A 22201-nucleotide genomic window follows, 5' to 3' on the forward strand; every position below is an offset into this window, starting at 1 on the left:
TCCAGTTGAGAGGAGGGAGCTTGGCAATAGAGTTGTGTGACCAGCAGAATCTGGTCAGGTTTAGACCTGAAGTCAGGATGGCTGAGAGAAGACTTGATATATGTAATCCGAGTGAATAGTTGGGGCTAGTGCCTGAGATGATAGGTTATATAGCTGGGGCTGGCAGCAGGCATGGTATTATCATTATATATGTTTAGGTCATGGAAATTGACAGACAACACAAAGGTGAGGTTCATGTGACAGATCAAGGAAGACAGTGACAACAGAAACAAAGCTAGGTTTGGCAACTGGTATTAGGATCAAAATAGCTTTTGTACCAGAAAAGGGAGCTGGACAGAAGTGACAACAGGGGGCTGCAGTAAATATAGGGATCAAATATCCTTCACTTCATTCAGACAGACACATCCAAAATTCCAAGGAGCATACACGTGAATCCCCAACAAAGCACTGCCCCCATTCCTGCATTTAGGGGTGTAGCAATAGGGGGTACAAAGGTTGTGATTGCATCGGGGCCCTTGGGCCAGAGGGGCCCTCCCTCAACCACAGTATTAGCTCTCTATTGGTCCTGTGCTCATAATGATCACTTCTATAGATACTTTGAATAGTGGTAATCATTAACAAACTGTTCCCCATCCCCTTCTTATACCTCTGACACTGTAGTTGCCATTGGCAGGTTTTGGTCTGCCATATCAATTGTTATGTATAGAGTGCTTGGGGGGCCCCAAAGTAAAACTTGCATCGGGGCCCACAGCTCCTTAGCTATGCCACTGCCTGCGTTGTATATTATGTACATGTCTACACACACATGCACAAAAGCACACCCAAGTACAGGATGCAGGGAAAGGTGTAGAACATACTTGATAGAACACATCTTTTTAACAAACTGGCTGATATTTCACGTATCTAAAGAGTACAAGGCATCTTTTTGGTGGATCAGCTAACCTAGTGTACCTGACCATGCATGAAAAATGATCCACAGAACAATGAAAACAACAAGAAACAATGAGAGACATTTGAGGTAAGAGCTTCAAAATACAGTGCTGACCACAACTTTTTTGGTGGTGGAGCTCAGATAAGCTTTTGCATAGATAATAACTGAAGTTTCTGTACTTCTGTGTTCATGCTGCAGTTGCTATCTAGTCAGTGGAATAGATGGGTGTGCAGTTTTTGCACTACGTTGGCAGGGAGATATTTCATTTTGCATTCTTATCTATTCAAGGAGCTCCTTACATTGAACTGTTTTACACTGGCTATCGATATGCCAGAATTGAAAGAGGGAGATCTATCATTCTTACATAGCATAGGCTGAAGTGATGATGTGTAGAAGTCCAAATTGTTTCAGATTGATTTTACAATAGATTTTGCCTTGATAAGTACCCAAAATCTATTGAAAAATCTGTTGCAATCCGACACGGTTGGAAATTATCGAATAGATCCGATCTGACGGAAAATTGTACCGTGTAGATGAGGCTTAACTTTTCCTGTACTGGAAACAATATCTGTGCTTCTCATGTTTTATTTCTTAGCTTTACTACACAAGAAATTCATTACATCATAAGTTTATTTTCACTTCAGATTCCCTTCAAAGTTACTGTGCTTATTTATGCCCTCAAGTCAAAGAGAGATACAGTTATATTGGAAACACAATGGATACAATGGGCTTACAAAGTACTTAGCACGCACCAGTGAAATTTAGATTTCGCGCAAAGTTGTGCGTGCATAGCGCGGTGCGTGCAAAACGTCGCATCGCTGTGCGACGATAACGGCGCACATCGTTACAACATTTCGCGCGAGAGACTTTGCGTGCGAGTGCTAGTTAGCACGCACAAAGTGATTTTAGGCGTGAAGAGGGGCTTTTCACAAGCGTGCTAATAGTTAGCACGGTTTACTGAATCAAGCCCAATGTTTGAAGCTGTAGGCCTAGTCCTGAACAGGGATTGTGATTTTTCTATGCTTGTATGATTTTGAGCAAACTAGATTAACACATCTCTCATCCCCTCAAATAATATTGTATCTGCTCTACTTAAACATCTTTATGTGAGAGAATGATAGATTTATAATCCCTTCAAACCATCTCAAGATTTCCAAGGTACTTTATATGAAAGCTTTCACTAGGTTTCTAGGTTGTTGTAAAAAAAAAATCTTTGCAATGTCTCAATGGCATTGTTCTGTGTTGAGAAAATAGTCTCAGTGCTTGTCTCTGATTTTTTAAATGCACAAAAGACGTGCTTTTAGGATAAGAGTCAGTTCCAGGATGAAGTCTGTAGAAGGTTTTACAATAAAAGTCTATGCTTTTTATCTTTTGTGTTAGCCAATAAATGGCTGCCATCATACTGATTCTAAACTTTATGTCTTAGTCCAAATACATATAAAGCAGCACTGTCCTATTTCCTTGCACAGATGTATACTTTTAAATTGTACCTATGCTTATCGTGCTCACTAGTCTTTAAAAGCTTGAGCATATACAAATCTTATATTTATCTAGTAAAAGTATTTTTTCTACATGGCTCTTCTCCCTGGTCCCCTCTTTTTGCTGATGCTGGTGCCACAGAGTGAGATAAGATCAGCTGATGCTGAAGTGCTTTAGTGGCCCAAAACCCCTCACTTTATACTCCTATCTGCTCCCCCATATTGTTCCCATTCCTCCCATTGATATTCAGGATGTAGGCATAAGTGCAGTGCCAATAGCCTAGCAGCCATTGGACATACTGCATGTTGTGACATCATTGCACATGTGCACTTGCTTTCTCATTGGCCATGAGAAAGCAGAGAAAAAAAGAGACTAAAAGTGGCCACACACCATACAATTAAAAGATCCAATTTTTCACCAATTCGTTAATTTTGACTGGTTGTCCCGAAAAACCTAGAACTTTTCTTTGTTTTGGATCAATAAGTCCGATCGAATTTCCCATTTTTTTTTTGATTTTTGGAGATTGGACATGTTGGAAAGTTCAGACCAACTCTATCAAGAATTGTATAGTGTGTGATGGATTGTCAATTACTTGATGTACAGATCCAATCATTTTTTTTTCTGAACTTTCAATTACTTTATTCATGATTGATGAAAAATTTAACATAGGTGTGTAGTACACTGGTCAGATTTTTGAATTGTTACAATCGGTCAGAAAAATTGATTACTATTCTTTAAATAAACAGATATGTAAAAAATTATATGGTATGTGGCCACCTTAACCACCCTGGCGTTCTATTAAAATCGCCAGGGTGGCGGCACAGCAGGTTTTTTTCAGTTTTTTTAAATCATGTAGCTAGCCTACCGCTAGCTACATGATAGCCGATGTGCAGCGGCATCCCCCCACCCCTTCCGATCGCCTCCAGTGATCAGAGCAAACAGGAAATCCCGTTCAGAACGGGATTTCCTGTTTGGCTTCCCCTGTCGCCATGGCGACGATCGGGATGACGTCATCATCTACGTCATCCACGTCATGGCATCGGAGGGAGTCCCGATCCACCCCATAGCACAGCCTGGCGGTGATTGGCCAGGCTGCGCAAGGGGTCTCGGGGGGGGGGGGGGGGGCTGGCGGTGAGTGGCGGCAATCGATCACAACACGCAGCTAGCAAAGTGCTGCCAGGATCAGTGGGTAAGGGCCTGAGCAATCCACCGCGGCGGTCATGGACGAGTTGAGCTCATCCATACCGCTAAGGTGGTTACGGTCCACAGAGGCTCTCTGAAAGTAAACGGGGGGGGGGGGGGGGGAGGTGGGAGTCACAGTACAGCCTCTACTGTTTCTCCACTAGTGATAAATTATCTTTGAGGATCCTTAAGTTACCCTTCCTGTCAGTAGGGAAGTTTGTTTCTTGTCCTTGTTACAGACATCACTAGGACATTACTAAGATTGAGGATAAGGGGCCCAATCCAATTCACATTTTCTCCTAGTAGATAATTTTCATCTTCTGTTTAAAATAACTTTTCAGCGCTTTGCAATTGAAAAAGTATCAAAAACTAGATGAAAAAGTTCTATCAAATTTATTTCGTGTATTTTCTTCATTGCTGGTGGCTTAAAAGGAATTGTATTCATAAGATGTGAAAACATCACCTAGGAGAAAATGTAGGAGAAAACAGTGAATTGGATCAGGCCCAAAGTTTTTAATCTCCTTCAAAATGAACCAAGACCTAAAATAATAGTTCAATTTTAAAGTATTTTTTTTAATATCATTAGTTGTGTTATTGATTAAAGTGTAATTGAAGTTTACCACAAAAAAAATACAATTGTAAATATATATTTTATTTAGTTTAATGAAAGCATGAAAGATACTTCAGATAGGTTTCTTTTTATTCTTGAGCACCACTCTGTTGTAACAGATAAAGTTTTGTGAGCAGAAAAGAGTCCCACATCACTGTTGTAGTAAACAAATTTTTAACATTACTAAAGCAAAATGTGCAGACTAGCTGAGTGTGCTGACTGATAAGTAAGCTGCGTCGTTCTCTATGGAGCCATCTTATTTTTACTATGCAGCAGTAAAATTTTGAATTTCAAAACCTGTCTGGTCAACAAGCACATATATTGCTAAATAAAAACATATTTTTATTTTTAATATTTTCCAGATCGCAAAATATAAATTTTTTTTTAAAAAATCAACTTAAAAGACAACTGTGAAAAATTATAAAATGTAAAATACATATAAAATGTAGCTTTGTCTAGAGTAAAATTAACTATACATTTATTTTTTTTCCTATTTTACAGTCACTTACAGTACAATAGGTAGTAAATGTGTAATAAATCTAGTTTTGGACTAGTTAATATCCTTACTTACTGAACAGCAGATGGTCTGCCAAAATAGTGTGCAGAGACTGGGAGAGCTGGTTGGCATCTTGGTATACATTCTTTCAAGGGAGCGCTTTTGTAAAAAGTAAAGGAAATACTAAGAATCTCCCCTGAGGAGACAGTTTTTTGTCTGCCTACTGACTAAAAAATTCCCGAGGCGAGTGCAAAAAGTTCTGTGTAACTTACCTTGAAGTTTTCTGGCTCTCCCCCTACTTCAGTCTATCGGGTCCTTCGCTGAAAGATCTGCAAGTCACACTAAGTCGCCCATGCTGAGCCTGCATGCCTCCTTAATAGCACGCTATGGCCAGGAGTTATCTGCACATGTGCAGTTTATAAAAACTTAAACTGCACATGTACAGAACACACCCAGCCACGGGGGTGTAATCAAGTGCTATTTGCAGATCTTTCAGAGGGGGCTGTGTGTCACTGGATTTAATCAGAACTACAGCGAGGGACTCAGACCTCAGGCTCAAAGAAGCTCCTGGTAAGTTAAACATAACTTCTTGCACTAGCCTTGGTATCCTTTAAATGACAGTGACATAGGAAAAAAAAGTAATTTAGACTACACTTCCTTCTGGGAGAAGTGTACATTTTTATGCATTTTAAATTTTACAAACTTGTACAGTTTTACAGTTCATGATAGCTGTTGATTAACAAATGAGCAAAACAAACAAAAAATATCAGTACACACAGGTTGTAAAGAGTACCGAGAGTAAAAACAAAATAAAACAATAATATTGCAGTTCTTTGTCTGTGGGGGTGGCCACAGAGCTTTGCAACACTTCAGCCAGCCTGGAGGTGGAGATTCAGACATCTGTTTTAGGGGTGAGCAGGTGAGCTATTAACCCTACTACCCACTGATCCTGGCAGCACAGATACAGAGCCTTACATAAAACGCTTTATTACACACATGTTTTTTACTCTTGGTCCTCTTCAACAGCTTACTGATTCCCCTCCTTCTCATGTTTACTTATTATCCCCTTATACTGTAAGCTTGTAAGGGTAAGGCACTCTCTCCTATTCTTTTTGTTATTACTGCATCTGCATAGCTCTCCCATTTACATGTACATCATACAAGACATGATATAAATCTCGATATTATCTATATTGCACCAGGAGAGAGAGGTATTAATGATACTACACCAATATCGTCAGAAATGATCCCATGCCTTGATTGAAGATCTCCTTCCCACACACACTGGTCACGTCGAACCTCACTAGTACTTTTCTATACTAGTGTATAGCAAGCTCCAGCAAAAGCATCTCTAACCATGCCACCGTGGCTCCCTATTGGTGCCGGAGGAGGATTCCTATTAGTCTGTTAATGGACACATAGGGAGCCCCGGGGGCACTTTAAAGATGCTTACCCGGAGCTTGCTATATTTGACTTGCTATACTCACAGAAGATTGCTATTAGTCTGTTATGGGACCAATGGGGAGCCCCAGCGGCCCATTAAAACATGCTTTTTCCAGGCCCTGTTAAAAATAAGTATAGCAAGTGCTGGTGGAGAGTGAGGTGTGCGGCGGGTGCACGGTGGTGCTTCAATAAACATCCAGAGGATATTGACATGGCATCAACATCAAGGATATTGATGAGGAACCAATAATTAAAGGTAAGTATGTATGGTTAATTATGAAAAAATAAATTACTTTTTTCATTGTTACGTTTTTATTTAACTTTAACCCTTTGTGAAAATGGGGAAGGGGTACATTAGTATCCCCACACCAATTTCACCTGCAGATAGGGGGACCCCCAGATGCCACCATGAACTCTCCCAGGTTCCCCTCCTCCTCCTGGGCGCTGGAAGTGGGGAAGAGCCTCTTGTCCATGGTACGGATAAGGGCTGTAGGGGAGACTTTGCTGCCCTTCTTTACCAGAGCTTCCCATACCATGGACCATGTGAGCTGGTATAGCTCAGGATGGGGAGCCCCACCTAGTCCGAGTTATGAATTCTGCCTAAACCAACCTGCATGGGTGAAAAAGCGTAAAGAGGCTTGGGAAGGGATGCACATCATTTTTTGAAAATTATTATTTTTTTAATGCAAATAAAAAGGTATATTTTCCAGGAATTCCTATTTTGTAGTACAGAAATCTCTGACAAAATCATTGCAACTAGCCCCAGGGTTTCTTCTTGGTTACAGTGTACTAACCAACAGGAAATAACCCTGGTAAGAAATTCCCTGCTAGATTTTTTTGAAACACTTAAACATTGAATTCAGGACCAATGACTTCAATGCAATTTCACCACAAAATCTGATGGCAAATTTGTAAAATGTTGATAAGCAAAAATGGGCCTATTTATTGCGAAATTGAACTTTAAGAATGAATCTTCTCATCCCTAGTTATACTATTATAATTTCAAAATCAACTTTTAACTGCTTTAACGTTAATAAACAGTATTAATAGTGGACTATTACAATCAGTTTACTATTTACCTTGCTCTTCATCAATTTTCCGTAGATATTTCATCATTATGCTATTTACATCATCTTCTTTGCCTTCTGCTTCAGGTCTTTTACTTTCTTGCAACATTTCAGGTGAAACTGGCTTCCTGGCAATGCCTTCTCCATCTAGTCTTTGAACACGTGGCCGACTTTTAACACTATCTGCACTTTTGCAAGAGAGAAGTGATCCAGAAGATGATGATGAATCAGAGAGATTTCCTAGATCTTCACCAACGCTGGAGCTTTTCTTCAGAGCACTCTTTAATACACCTGTAGAAAAGCTGCTCTCGCTGCTAGGTAAATCACCAAAATGAACACTAAGTGGTCGCTGACCATCTCTTCTATCCCTGGAATATCTTGATAAACTTTGAGTTGACTGTGACTTTCTGAGAGCAGGGAGAATATCATCATTATCATTCGGCAACTTTCTTTCAAAGCTGAGACTAGGTAACCTCCAGTTTGATGAGCTTTCATCATTTTCATCATTTGCCAAATTGGAAAACCTTTTGTTTTGGAATACAAGAGGTTGCTTATCAAAATCATTTTCTGCCGTCTCCTCCATTGGTGGGTCAAGATATTTCCTCCAAGGCCTTGGATTTGAAGGAAGAATGCTATCCACCCCTAACACAGGAGGATGCTGAAGTGACTCACAAGAGCCAAATCTTGCCATGCGTTTAACTGCAGGTGATAGTGTTGGGTCAGACTTTTCTGAAGGTAAGCATCTAAGGCTTGCAGAACGGGTTAATCCATAACTCGTTGATGGTTTTTCATCAGAGAGCTTCCCCAGTGCCAAAGAGAAATCTTCCTCCTCATCATCCTTCAAGCGTGTACATCTTCTAAGTGAGGAAGCACCAGTAGTACGATAAATTGGCAGTGAAGATGTTTCATCTATAACTAGAGAAGCTTGATCTTTTTCAGATGCTCTTTTCTTTCTCACTTCATCTAAAAACTCAGAAAGTGCAGAGGAAGAACGTGAAAATGTGTCCTCTTCTGGAGTTGATCGTTGTCTTCTGAGTGTTGGTGAAAACTTATCTTCTTCTGGTGATGATCGTCTTCTACCAAATGTTGGTGTTATGTTCCCTTTGTTGGGCATTGATGTGCTTGCTGTATTTTCATTTTCTGAAAATAAGACGTTGCTTCCATACACCTTTGAGCCAGTGCTTAAAGATGAACTTGGCCGGCTGGCATTCTGTTCATTTACGTCTTTGTGTCTGAAAAACATAAATACGGTGATATTTTTATGAGAGTTTCATAAAGTATTTTTAGAATTTACCTTAATGGTTTCCAAACTAGTCCTTCAGTTTATGTCAATAACAATTAATTAAAGAGACACTAAAGCAAAAAAAAAATTATATAATTATTTTTATGTGTAGTACAGTTAAAAAATAAATCATTAGGAGCAGAGACGTAAGTCTAATATTGTTTCCAGTACAGGAAGAGTTAAGAAATTCCAGTTGTTGTCTATGCAAAAGAGCCATTGAGCTCCATGTCTTTCAAAGTCGCACAGAGCTCTGTCTTCTGAAGCTTATTATCTCAAGTCTCAGTCACTGTACTGTTTTTTTTTCCTGCAGAGGACAGTTCAAATGTTCGCAAGCCTGCTCTGTAAAATCATTTAGAATGCTGAGTAGTGTGTAAACTGCAAATATTAGAGAATGATGCAATGTTATAAAAAAAACCTATATAACTGAAAATAAAAATATGAGAATATTTTCTTTGCTACTAATGTTATAGTAATTATCCGTACTACACAACCAATTCATTATATCTTCCTTTTTTTTCCCCTCAGTGTCTCTTTAAATCTCAATTTCCATATTACCAAAAAAATGTAAATAAACCACCAGGATAATTCTTCCATGTCATTTCTGTAGGTAAGGAAAATTAAAATAAGAAGGTTTCTTTTTTTCTAGTTTTCCATAATTAACCTAATTGTTCTCCTTTACAGATTGTAAGCTTGCAAGGGCAGGGCTCTCCGACACTTTTGTGTCTTGGAATGTGTTACTTATTATGTGCCTGGCAATCTGTTATACCATTTTATTCATCATGTTAAATTTGTCACTATAATTACCAATTCTATATTTTGTGCCAGTGTCTACATTTGAAGAATACAAGTGTCCGTATTATTATGTATCTCTTGTTTGTTTTTATAACTTTGTACAGCCCCATTGAATATGTTGACATTTTATAAATAATATTATTATCAATAATAATAATAATAATATTACTTATTTTATTAATAAAGTGCCAACATACAGTATTATGCAGCGCTGCACAATAGATACATGGTGTTAACCTACAAGGTAGGACACACAAGAAGCTCAAAACTAAAAAAAAGGGTCATGAAAATGTCTAACAGTAAAAATAGATAGAGTCTGATCTAGTTTGCGAGAGGGGTGTCTGACAGTGGGGGTGCAGGATCAAGCTAAACACACATAGGGGAGAGGGCCCTGCCAGAGGCTTACAAGCTAAAGGAGGGAGGGGGGAGGGGGGTAGCGGCACAATGGGTGGGGAGGGTGGAGACGAGCATGAAAAGGTGGGTGTTCAGGGCTCGTTTGAAGAAGTTAAAGGTAGGGGTGAGATTGATGGCTGGTGGGAGAGAGTTCCAGAGAATGGGGGCAGTGAATGGGGGCTGCAATGGGAAGAGTTAATCAGCCTGGCTGCTGCATTCAAAACCAATTGAAGGGGGGGGGGTATGCAGTTTTTTTGGGGGCAAAATAAAGGGGAATTGCAATAGTCAAGGCAGGAGATGACAAGGGCATGAATAAGGAGTTTAGTGCTGTCAGGGGACAGGTAGGGGCAGTTTCTGGAGATGTTGCAGAGGGGGGAGTTGCAGGATTAGTAACACTTTAGATGTGTTGTGCAAAGGACAGAGTCAAGTCCAGGTTGACACCTAGGCAGCGGGTTTAGAGGGTAGGGCAGATTGTAGTGTTGTTGACCATGATATGCATATTTGGGAGTGGTCCAGATGTGCGGGGTGGGAATATCAGAAGCTTAGTTTTGTCCACATTACGTTTCAGAAACCTGGTGGCCATCCAGGAGGAAATAGATGTGTAGAAGGTATTTCTGGGTGTCGGCATACAGGTGGTAGTTGAATCCCATGGAGCAAATTATTTCCCAATCATGGCTATGTAGAGTGAGCCTTGGGGGTACGCCACATAGAGGGGTGTGAGAGTGGAGGAGGAGCCATTGAAGGATGTTGTGAAGGAGTGGTTGGAGAGGTAGGGGGAGATCCAGGCTATGGCTAGGTCATGGAAACACATGGACTGCAGGAAATGGAGGAGGGTGTGGTCGATGGTGTCAAATGCTGAGGAAAGGTCCAGGAGGTGCAAAGTGGAATATTTACAGGCCATTGATCACTTCAGTGAGGGCTGTTTTGGTAAAATGAGTTCGACGAAATCCAGATTGCAAGGGACTGAAAATGGAGTTGGAGCTGAAGAAGGGGTCAAGCATCTGTGGACCAGGTGTTCAAGAATTTTCAAAGCAAAGGGGAGGAGGGAGATTGGGTGGTAGTTGGATGGCAGTGCATGGTTGAATGAAGGTTTATTACAGAGGGGGAGGTGCCAGTGTAGAAGGAGAGGTTGAACAGGTGGGTGAGGACAGGGGCCAGATCAGGAAAGTGTGGCTGGAGGGAGTTGTATGGGACCACATATAGGGGGCAGGAAATGGCAGGTGTTTACTTCCTCCACAGTAATGGGTTCAAAGGAGTTGAGGGGAAGGGGCAGAAGTAGGGTGGGGGGAAGCAGAGGGGGTGGTGGACTGGAGGAAAGAGACATCTCTTTGGATGGTGGTCATTTGTTGAGAAAGTGGTTTTACAGGTCAGTGGCTGAGAGGGTGGAGGTGAGGGGGCAGGGGTGGGGTTGAGTAGGGTATTGAAGGTGACAAAAAAGACAATATGGGTTGGAGGCTTGGGCAGAAATCAGACCAGTTAAGTATTCACCTTTTTTCTCTGAACATCCAAATGTACTGAAAACAAATATATTTTGTTGATTTGGCATTATGTCACTTACTTTCAATACTGGTGTGCTATGGCCAGGTTGTCTATAGATATAAACCGTGACATGTACACTCACATACCTACTATCCTCTGACAGCAAACCTATGGGGTCAGGGCATGGGCGTTGCAGTTAAAACTTAGCATTTGGTCCCACACTCATTCATACTTGGGTAATGCATCAGTGCATTCACTCCTACAGATCTATAAAATTCTTCACTCAGTCATACCAATCACAATCTAATAATTCTCCGTATTCTAAGATATAAAGGGGTTATTATCTGACATCCAGGATTCAAAAGGTCACTGCACTTTAAAAGCATGAGGAACAGCCTGCAGGCTTGTGGAATCAAATAGCTTTATGAGAGAAAAAAACAAAAACAAAAACTTCTATCATGTTACTGTAAATATTCCAAATACCGTATTTTCCGCCATATAAGACGCACTTTTTCTCCTCCAAAAATGGGGAGAAAAAGTCCCTGCGTCTTATATGGCAAAGGCAGGGAATCCCCGACCTCCGAACGCCCGCCGATAAGAACCGCCGCCATGTCGGGGATTCCCTGCCTGTGTGTGCCCACTCCCCATGTCTCTGATGCCTGTGTACAAGTGTATCAGTAATGTTCAGGCAGCCGGATCACATACCGCATGGCCGCCACCGCCGGGAACTGCCTCCTGTGTAATGCTGCTGACGGCTCTTGTCCCGTGTGCCCGCTCGTTCTACTGCATCTCCGCTCCACCATTTGCCAGTGTAAATATCGGGCAGCTGGCTTCCCTATCGCCGCGAGGATTGCAGACCTTGTCCCCTGTGCGCGGCTGGCTCTATTGAAAGGCTCGTTCTGATTGCGTCATCAGTACGAGCCTTTCAATAGAGTCAGCCGCGCACAGGGGACAAGATCTGCAATCCTCGCGGCGATAGGGAAGCCAGCTGCCCGATATTTACACTGGCAAATGGTGGAGCGGAGATGCAGTAGAACGAGCGGCATGGGCGTAGGGCCTGGGGTCGCAGCAGTCGCCTTCGCGACCGGGCCCGGCTCCTGAAGAGGCGGGGGAGGGGCCCGGGGGGCCCATACCCGTGCTGCCTGTGCCGCTCGCTGCCCTGTTGGTGTGCGCTGTATTGGAGGGGGGAGCCTCAGCCGCGGGGAGGGAAGACCGACCTCTCCCTCCCTTCCTCTCCCCGGGCTCCCCCCTCGAAATTCTGAGTGAGCGTGCAGGGTAGCGGCGCTATACTAAACTACTCACCTCCGTCCCAGGTTCCAATCGTCGCTGGTCTCCTCCCGCTCCACATAGATGCTGATACACACGCTGCGTACACGCTGACGCAGCAGCGTGTGTATCAGCATCTATGTGGAGCGGGAGGAGACCAGCGACGATTGGAACCTGGGACGGAGGTGAGTAGTTTAGTATAGCGCCGCTACCCTGCACGCTCACTCAGAATTTCGAGGGGGGAGCCCGGGAAGAGGAAGGGAGGGAGAGGTCGGGCTTCCCTCCCCGCGGCTGAGGCTCCCCCCTCCATTATTGGGGTGGGGGCACCTACCTAACCTGACCTAACCTGGGGGGCACCTACCTATTCTATCCTGGGGGGCAGCTACCTAACCTATCGTGGGGGGCAGCTACCTAACCTATCGTGGGGGGCATCTACCTAACCTATCCTGGGGGGCAGCTTCCTAACCTATCCTGGGTGGCAGCTACCTAACCTATCCTGGGGGGCAGCTACCTAACCTATCCTGGGGGGTAGCTACCTAATCTAACCTATACTGGGAGGCAGCTACCTAATCTAACCTATACTGGGGGGCAGCTACCTAATCTAACCTATCCTAAGGGGCACCTACCTATCCTATCCTGGGGGGCACCTACCTATCCTATCCTGGGGGGCAGCTACCTAATCTAACCTATCCTGGGGGGCAGCTACCTAATCTAACCTATCCTGGGGGGCAGCTACCTAATCTAATCTATCCTGGGGGGCAGCTACCTAATCTAACCTATCCTGGGGGGCAGCTACCTAATCTAACCTATCCTGGGGGGCAGCTACCTTATCTAACCTATACTGGGGGCAGCTACCTTATCTAACCTATACTGGGGGCAGCTACCTAATCTAACCTATACTGGGGGCAGCTACCTAATCTAACCTATACTGGGGGGCAGCTACCTAATCTAACCAATACTGGGGGGCAGCTACCTAATCTAACTATATACTGGGGGCAGCTACCTAATCTAACCTATACTGGGGGGCAGCTACCTAATCTAACCTATACTGGGGGGCAGCTATCTAATCTAACCTTTACTGGAGGGCAGCTACCTAATCTAACCTATACTGGGGGGCACCTACCTATCTAACCTATACTGGGGGGCACCTACCTATCTAACCTATACTGGAGGGCAGCTACCTATCTAACCTATACTGGGGGGCAGCTACCTATCTAACCTATACTGGGGGCACTTACTTATCTAACCTGTATTGGGGGCACCTACCTACCTAGTTAGCCTATACAGGTGGCAACTATACTGGCTACCTATATTGGAGGCACCTACCTAACTAATCTATACTGGGGGCATCTACCTATCTAACCTATGATGGGGGCAACTATTCTGACTACCTATATTAGAGGCACCCACCTAGCTAACCTGTACTGGGGGCACCTACCCATCTAACTTATACCGGGGGTGCCTGCCTATCTTACCTATACTGGGGGCAACTATACTGGCTACCTATGCTGGAGGCACCTACCTGGCTAACCTATACCGGGGGCAACTATACTGGCTTACCTATGCCTGGCTACCTATACTGAAGGGACCTATAGCTGGCTATAGGGATTTGTGTGCGTCGAGTGTTGCTGGGAGGGGGGCCCACATCCAGATTCCGCATCAGGGCCCAGAGGTTTGTAGCTACGCCACTGACGAGCGGGCACACGGGACAAGAGCCGCCAGCAGCATTACACAGGAGGCAGTTCCCGGCGGCGGCGGCCATGCGGTATGTGATCCGGCTGCCTGAACATTACTGATACACTTGTACACAGGCATCAGAGACATGAGGAGAGATACGACCACCCACTTGGCACCAGGGAATGGCCACACATATGGGACACAGGAGGAAACAGAAAGGGACACAGGTACACACATATGGGACATATACAGTAAAGCGACACAGGTACACACATATAGGACACATAAAGGGACACAGGTACACACATATGGGACACAGGAGGTCGCATAAAGAGACACAGGAGAACACAAAGGATACATGAGAACACATAAAGGTAAACAGGAGAACACATAAGGGACACAAGAGGGCACATAAGGGACACAAGAGGGCACATAAGGGACACAAGAGGGCACATAAGGGACACAGGAGGGGACATGGGGACACAGGCGGACACCATTTGGGGGAGAACATGTATAAGACGCTCCTGGAATATGGACGCACCAGGTTTAGTATATACATATTTTTTCCCTGGTTTGTGACCTCTAAACCTGGGTGCATCTTATATTCCGGAGCGTCTTATACGGCGCGAAATAAAAGTTCCAACATCAAACACAACAAACACAAAATGGCTAAAATGATAAAGAAAAAAAATCTATATGTCTCACCATTGTATGACTGCTGATTCTAAGCGACGGACCACTCATGCATGACAAATATACCTTGCAGTTTATAGGGGATGATTTACAAAGGCATCTGCAGCAAATGTGACACATCTATACAGAGCAACCAGTTATAATCCTTGTTTCATTGAACAATTAAAATCATTACTGTCTTTGTTAATCAGGCACATGGAGCCTGAATTATGAAAGCTTGATTAAACCATAACGACCAACGATGAGGAAGGAAGGGGGGAGCTGGAGGAAGTTATGGGGAGAATTATTAATGGCGTTTATTAAAACAAATCAAATGAGCTGTATGATTCCTAATGGAGCTTATCTGAATTTGCCACAGTCTGGACCAATGGAAATATTCAGTGGGAATTTTAAATATGCTGAATCCTGGGTTCAGTTGTGGTGGGAAAGGGATGAAATCCGGTTGTTTCATTGATAAATATTACTGATGAAAATAAGTTGAATGGTGGTGAAACAAAAAATAATTATTGATTTCAGTCAAATGAAATGTAATTTGTGTGAATAGATGCAGGCTCTGAAATGACCTCTTTACTTGGGGGGATGGCTATTTAGCTGCCCCCTTACTAAGGGAGGGGCCAGATAGCAAAATAAGCTCCCCATTCAATTAACCAGGGACACTGGGAAGTGGAAAAGTCCATCAACGAGCCAGACAGGTGGGGATTGATTTGTGGGAAGGGTGCTTCCTGGATTCTCCTTCCTGGTAACAATGTGCAAATGGCCTTTATTGAATTCACTTTTCTCCTAGGTGATATTTTCACACTTTATTATTAAATTGCTTTTTAAGCTACCAACAAGCAATAAAATATGTTCCACAGTACTTTTTCACTTGCGTTTTGGTACTTTTTCATTTGCAGATTACTGAAAAGTTATTTTAAACAGAAGATGAAAAATGATCTCCTAGGAGAAAACTTAGAAGAAAAAGTGAATTGCATATTGCATATATCTCTGGAACACTTCTAGACTGCTTTTCTTTTTTTTAACGTTGTAATTATTTGCACACACTGTACACATGCACATGTAAAAGACTGTAGAAGGTGGAATCCGCACAATGTCGGTGGATTCAAAATGGTTTATTTAATCAAAAACACATAACAAGCTAAAACCATCGCCACATGCTGACATGTTTCGGGCGCTATACGGAGTTCCACCTGTATTGCACATGTAAAAGAAAAGGTGTTTGCAAGGAATGGCATTGCATGACCATAACACTTTCATTTTTCAAAATTCAAAAATACAGTACATAATGCATGTGCAGCCAGAGGCGTCACTAGAGGGGAGGAGCCCCTGCGCTTGCAGGGGGACCCAATTAGTAACCTTCCCTTCCTCTGATACAGGGGACCATACTTCATAGATCAGGTGTTATTGTGGCTACTCTTGTTATGGGTGTGAAGATTATGATGGCCACACTTGTTTTATGACCCTTGTAAGATGGGCCCCAAGACTGTGAAGGGGAGGCAAGGAAGGGGGTGCGAACATTTGGGGGCCCCGTTGAAGTTTCACTGGGAGGCCCTATGAATTGTAGTTATGCCACTGCAATGCAACCTGCCTGGCGATGAATGGCGAAAACATGTGCATGCACGTTTGGTCGTTTTTTTTCAATTCCCTGTATCATTGCCATGTTGTGGACTAATGCAGTAGCCTCCTGCTCAATCAGTGTATATGTAAATTGGTCTGTATTAAACAAAATGATTGAATAACATAATCCTTTGGCTCAAATTAGCCTCAAACTGTTTTAAAAGTACCAAGGTGGGCATGCTTGTCATAGCTAATGAAGGCAAGTAGGTGTTTATTAACTGGACAGTCGGGATGCTCTTGTGGACTACTAGTACTGTTCAGTAGATGAAACAAGTGCTACATTAAATGTTTCACAGCCAGGCAGATATGATCTTTTACATCATTTTGTGTTTCATGTGAGATTAGTACTGAATAAATAAATTATTGCTCCATTTCTTTCTTCTATTTATCGTTGAGCTATTCATAGCAATAACATACAGTATATCTTAAATTAAACCTAAAAAAAACTTTGAAGCCACAAAAAAGGACAAAAAGAAAAAGTGAGCAATATTTACAACATAATCTATGACTTATCCTTGGAACTAAAAACTGCTTATATATGGTGTAAGCAGTTCACGGTCTCTCTCGGTGACCAGATCTCATTTTAAACTGACTACTAGTTTATATGTTACACAGCACATTTTACACTGCTGAGCATGATCATCCATCTTCATTGGAAGCTGTTTGCGGCCATATTGAATGTAGTTTAGCTGACCTTAAAAGTAGTGACTGCTTTACAAGCTTCATTATGACACATTACCTAAATACAAAACTGCAGGGGACTCTATTTGGTGTCATTACTTGGAAAGAGACTATATCTGTGACTTCAAAGGCAGCAGGCTGCTAGGACAGAGGCTTGGAGGAACATTTCAGAGACTCACATCCCCGACTATAATAAATGCTATGCCATCACTTTCCATACCGTATCTTGACTTGGTTAATAATGTTTTATATTCTTAACAGATTATTATGAAGCCTGATAGTAAAACGTCTGGAGGGAGGGGACATAAATCACAGCTGTTACACAAGTGGTCATGGGTTAAAATTGATGCATAGGTAATGCAAATATATGCAGAAAGCTGGATTGATTTCTTATCAAGACGTCATGATAAAACTGAGTGAAATCTCCAGTGGTAAGTTTGTAATGAACAAAGCACACGGTATATGAACCGTGCACTGCACACTAGTTTAGCCTTTATCCTTGTGAGAAACGTAGTTTGATTTACATGTTACAACAACCATGTATTTGTACCCAAAGAAGAAAACATTTAGGTATCAACCACTCTCATCATCACAGGTATTTTCAAATAAAAATAAGATTAATTTTGCCTCCATTCTGGTAGGGTTTTCGAGCAAATTACCACACGTAGCAATTCTGGTAGTTTTTAGTCATGTTTTACCGCATGCAGTAAATAATGCGGTAATTCGTGCAGTAATTTTACTAAAGATCACTATTCTCATGGAAATTAGGGGGCATGTTAGCACATAATTTACTGATCAGTTTAAGACTAGACAGTTTAAGACTAGAGCACCTCACCCTGCACTACTTCCGGGTCACTATGACCCGGAGTAGTACGGCTGCGCTGGGCCGGCGGTGCACGTCCTTGATCGCTCGCCTGTTGCCGGGCACATTCTGCGCATGTGCGTGACATCATGAGTGATGTCACGCTCATGCACAGAGAGTAGCCGGCAACAGGCACGCAATCAAAGACGTGCACCGCCGGTCCAGCGCAGCCATACTACTCTGGGTCATAGCGACCCGGAAGTAGTAGCAACCCATAGGGGTTCACCAGCGAACGGTTCACCTACATCCCTATTTAAGACCTGTCAATTTGTATGGATGTTGCAGTTAGTGCAGTTTCTATTCCTGTTTCAGTGGAGTTCCTATTCAGGCTGTGTAATAGAAAAGAATAATAGAAATAAAACTCCAACTATTTGCTGGATTTTTCTTTCATTGGGGATGCCTATAAATATACTTTTCATAGGTTGCTACATAATCAAATACACCTTCCCCCCCTCAAAAAAAAATCATCTTCCAAAGATTATACTAATCTATGGAAGACAATAAAAGACTACTATTAATTATTTATTTATTTAGGGCATGCTAACTGCTGAAATACCGCACTTTTTACCTCACTTTATGCGTCTTACCACATGTTCAGAAATGCAGAAAATCTTTCAAAATTGCTAAAAAAAAAGAAAAAAGAAAGGAAAAAAGAGGAAAATACCGCTATTTTACTGACAAAAAATATTGACCGCACATAGCTACCAGAATTGAGGTCATTGAGTTTCTAATGTTACATACTCCTTATTTTGTACAGCAGGAACAGAAAATGATTATTGTGGAAAAGACTAAGAAATGGTTACATCATTTATTTTCAACTGTTTTCTGTTGGAGTTGCATGGGGAATGAAAAAGTGTTTACAATCTGCAAGCAGAATGGAGTCAGTTTATGACAATCAGCCAAGAAAGACATGCTGGAAACCAAATGTGCACATTTTCATGAGAAAGAAAATAAATTCACCAGCTGGATTTTCTGTAGGAAGGAGAGATATGGTATAAGCTGATCTAAGAACATAAAGAAAATGTTTGCTTCTCTGTGGATTTTTGAGAAAGCTAAGTGTAATCTGGCTTACCTTCACCGTGCACAGAAATAACACGTGTTTGGCTGGACATAAAAGGAAACTGCACTAGAAATACTTTTTTTTTTTTGCTTAACATAAATTCATCAACCGGTAAACTGTTTAAAGCAGAGCATATTTAAATGCTTGATGATGGACACTTAACTTGAGTGAAGGCTGCGGATATAAAAACAATAAACCTCCATTTAATCTTAGACTGATGGCTCCCTTGGGAGAGAACTTGATGGGTTCCACTGAGACCGTCAGCTGCTAAATATTGCTGTGTAAACACTTTGCTGTTACATAATGCAGGTTTAAAGTACTTTGGATTATAGCCATGTCTTATTTGTTAACTTCGATGCTATAGCACTTGCATTTAAGAACATAAAAAAAATATTTATTACTTATTGTCAGAATATACTTTCATGGAAGTTTTAAATAAAGTGGTCTGTCTAGCTGTAGCAGTAATGAGATATTTTCTTGAAATGTATATTATTAAAACTTTTTTTCATGAAGATAAAAATATAACCCCTTAGGCAGCATTCTTTTGCTTTGTCATGTTTGGTTGGCTGGCTGGCATGCAGTCCAGGACAATCAGAGGCTTTGTGTACCTTCAAATGCCCATTACTTCATATAAAAAAACAAAGCAAAACAAAACTCTGATTATTCAATGAGCACTGCCTGTGGGGCAGGACAATAGAGGGTTTGGCATAAACATTATCATCATAGTAGCCACTGTAATAGCATCAACCAGTGCATACATTCAAAAATGGTGCCGGGAAATGTAGGCACAGGGTGAAGTTGAAAAATGGCTCAACCTGCTATTGCAAATGTCCCGGTGGCATTCATTACTATTCCCCTTCCAGCCCGTCATGGGGAAAGATGCAATTCGGCTGCCAGCTATTGCTGGAGGCCGAATTGAACTGTTTTTTCATAATTCACGCTTGGTTGGAGACTGCTAATGGGGGACAAAGCACTGGAACGCGGCTACCATAGGAGAAATGGTTAGGCTCTATAGGACCCAGAGCCTTCCCTTCTCCTTGGGTGTGTATCTATTTTTTTTCATACTCACTTCGGACTCCCTTTAACTACAAATCATGCCCCCCTCATCAAAACTTTGATAGGGCCCCCTAATGTTTACCGCACCCCTTCCCTTGCCTACTCCTGCTGGCACCCATAACCTGGGCACCCATCTTACAATGGTCATAAAACAAGTGTGGACATCATTATATTCACACCTAAAAGAAGTGTAGCCGCAAAAACAATCTAAAGGATGGGCAACCTTTATTGGAGGGAGCAAAGTAGTAGTTGGGCCCCCTTACTGCTATGTGCCCCCCCTGTGGTCGCAGGGACTACTCCCTTCTCGTTAACCCCCTGCCTCCTAATTTCACTAACTTAACAACAGATACAACAAAAAACTACCAAGTGTCTGTGTGCACTAATATAGATTACAAGTAAACAGGTGATAATGTGGAAAAAAGAGATAAAAAAAAGATTGGGAATAAAAGTACATTATGAAAGTATAAGTAAGGCAACATAGCTAAATGTGAGAGGGCTTTTTGGTGTCTTTTAGCCCTTCATACATTTCTGATGCTTCTGGGTCACCATGAGCTGCCTAGGTATTCCTTAAGGCAACACATGGAACTATAATTTGAAGCAGGTCTATCTCTGCTATTCTGACAGGCATAAAGAGCTTTGGGTCTCTACCCTAAGGCCTCTTTCACAGTGGGACGTTGCGTTTGATGCGACATTAAAGTCGCACAACGTGCCCCTAACACAGCGCATGTAGGTTATAAAATTGATGATATTTTGCACTACGTTATGTGTCTCTTGGTGCGCCGTTTTCGTCGCATACTGATGGAACGAAAATGGCGGATGCGTTACATTGAAAAAAATAACATTACTGAGCATGTGCAACACACATAATGCAGCAAATGTATTGCTAAACGCACAGCATGCAGCACTTTCTAAATATTGCTACACGTTACACACAACGCAACGTGTGCACTGTGAATGTCGCACAGACTTTGTATTGCTGTGCGTTAGTCTGCGTTGGAACATTTTCTAACGTGCGACTTTAACGTCGCACTGTGAAAGAGGCCTATACTTAATTTTTGCTTACTACATAGATTACTCAGCTTTCCACTCTTAAATGGAGGGAGTGTGGAGGGCTAAATCATGTTTTGTTGGCGTATCTGTCTGTAGAGCTAGCAAAAATACCAGGGAACAGTCATTTGGCTAAAATAAACATAACAATTAAAGTGACAGTGATCACGTATGCAAATCAGTGGCAGAATTCACAGTATGACAGAGAAATATTTCATGAAATTCCTGTCACAGGTGACTCCACCTGCTTTACCCCTACTACTTTGTATAGCTTCTTTGGCTAGAACCATAACATACATTTTTGGTTGCCCTGGACTTAGCTGACCACCTAGCTCCCCATGTACTAATGCTAGGTGCCAAACAAGGTTTCCATTAGCTGGGTCCTTTCAACACATGTATGCGTATATATTACAGTATAACTCTGCTTCATAAAAATAGAAACACAAAAATAAACAAAAAAGAAGCACACTAGCAGACTAACGGTTTTCAAGCAGTCTCATGGAATTACATTTTTCATTTTTCTCTTTCTTGTAAGGCTAAACATACAAGTATTGTCTCTACATGTCACCTGTCTTGCTTTCTACCTGATACCTGCCTTGTTTTATGTATTTGCACTTACTGCATGAAAACTGTATTGTCTGTGTTGGGCCACGTGCTATTATAGGAGTTGCATTACGTGCATGACTTAGATCCCCTATAATCTCCACTAATTCCAACAAATCAGAAGTTGTTGCAGATGTTGCTGTGCAAGTCTTCTCTATTCAAAGTTGATGTTGTATAGCATTCTAACAGTGGGATTACATTCTAAATCATCTGCTGTAGGAGTCTAGACAAGCACTTAAAGGAGGATTCTGGGATGTTCTAAACAAAATCCCCCAATTATGCCAGTTACAGTGATTTATTGTGGCATCTCTTCATATCTCTTATAGCAATTAGTTTTTTAATATCTCTTTTTCAAAAATTGCTATAAATGACCTTCGTTGTTTCTATAAAAAAAAAAATTCTTACAGACATTTTATTGTGTTTAAATATAACTTTGTTGTCTTAATCTTTATATCTCTCTCTCTCTGCATATCTGTGAGGCTCAGTTA

The 22201-nt window shown here is 41.9% G+C and overlaps 1 protein-coding gene across 1 annotated transcript in view; it reads right to left on the reverse strand.

Moving 5' to 3' along the window:
• The window catches only part of LOC137520706 (unconventional myosin-XVIIIb-like), an 816938-nt gene that overhangs the window by 8055 nt on the left and 786682 nt on the right, over positions 1-22201 (reverse strand). The window contains exon 43 of the mRNA XM_068238990.1: positions 7221-8440. Within this exon, the coding sequence (XP_068095091.1) occupies positions 7221-8440 (1220 nt within the window). The remainder of the gene's footprint in view (positions 1-7220; positions 8441-22201) is intronic.

The sequence above is a fragment of the Hyperolius riggenbachi genome, chromosome 1, assembly GCF_040937935.1.
Source record: "Hyperolius riggenbachi isolate aHypRig1 chromosome 1, aHypRig1.pri, whole genome shotgun sequence".
In the NCBI taxonomy this organism is placed as follows: Eukaryota; Metazoa; Chordata; class Amphibia; order Anura; family Hyperoliidae; genus Hyperolius; species Hyperolius riggenbachi.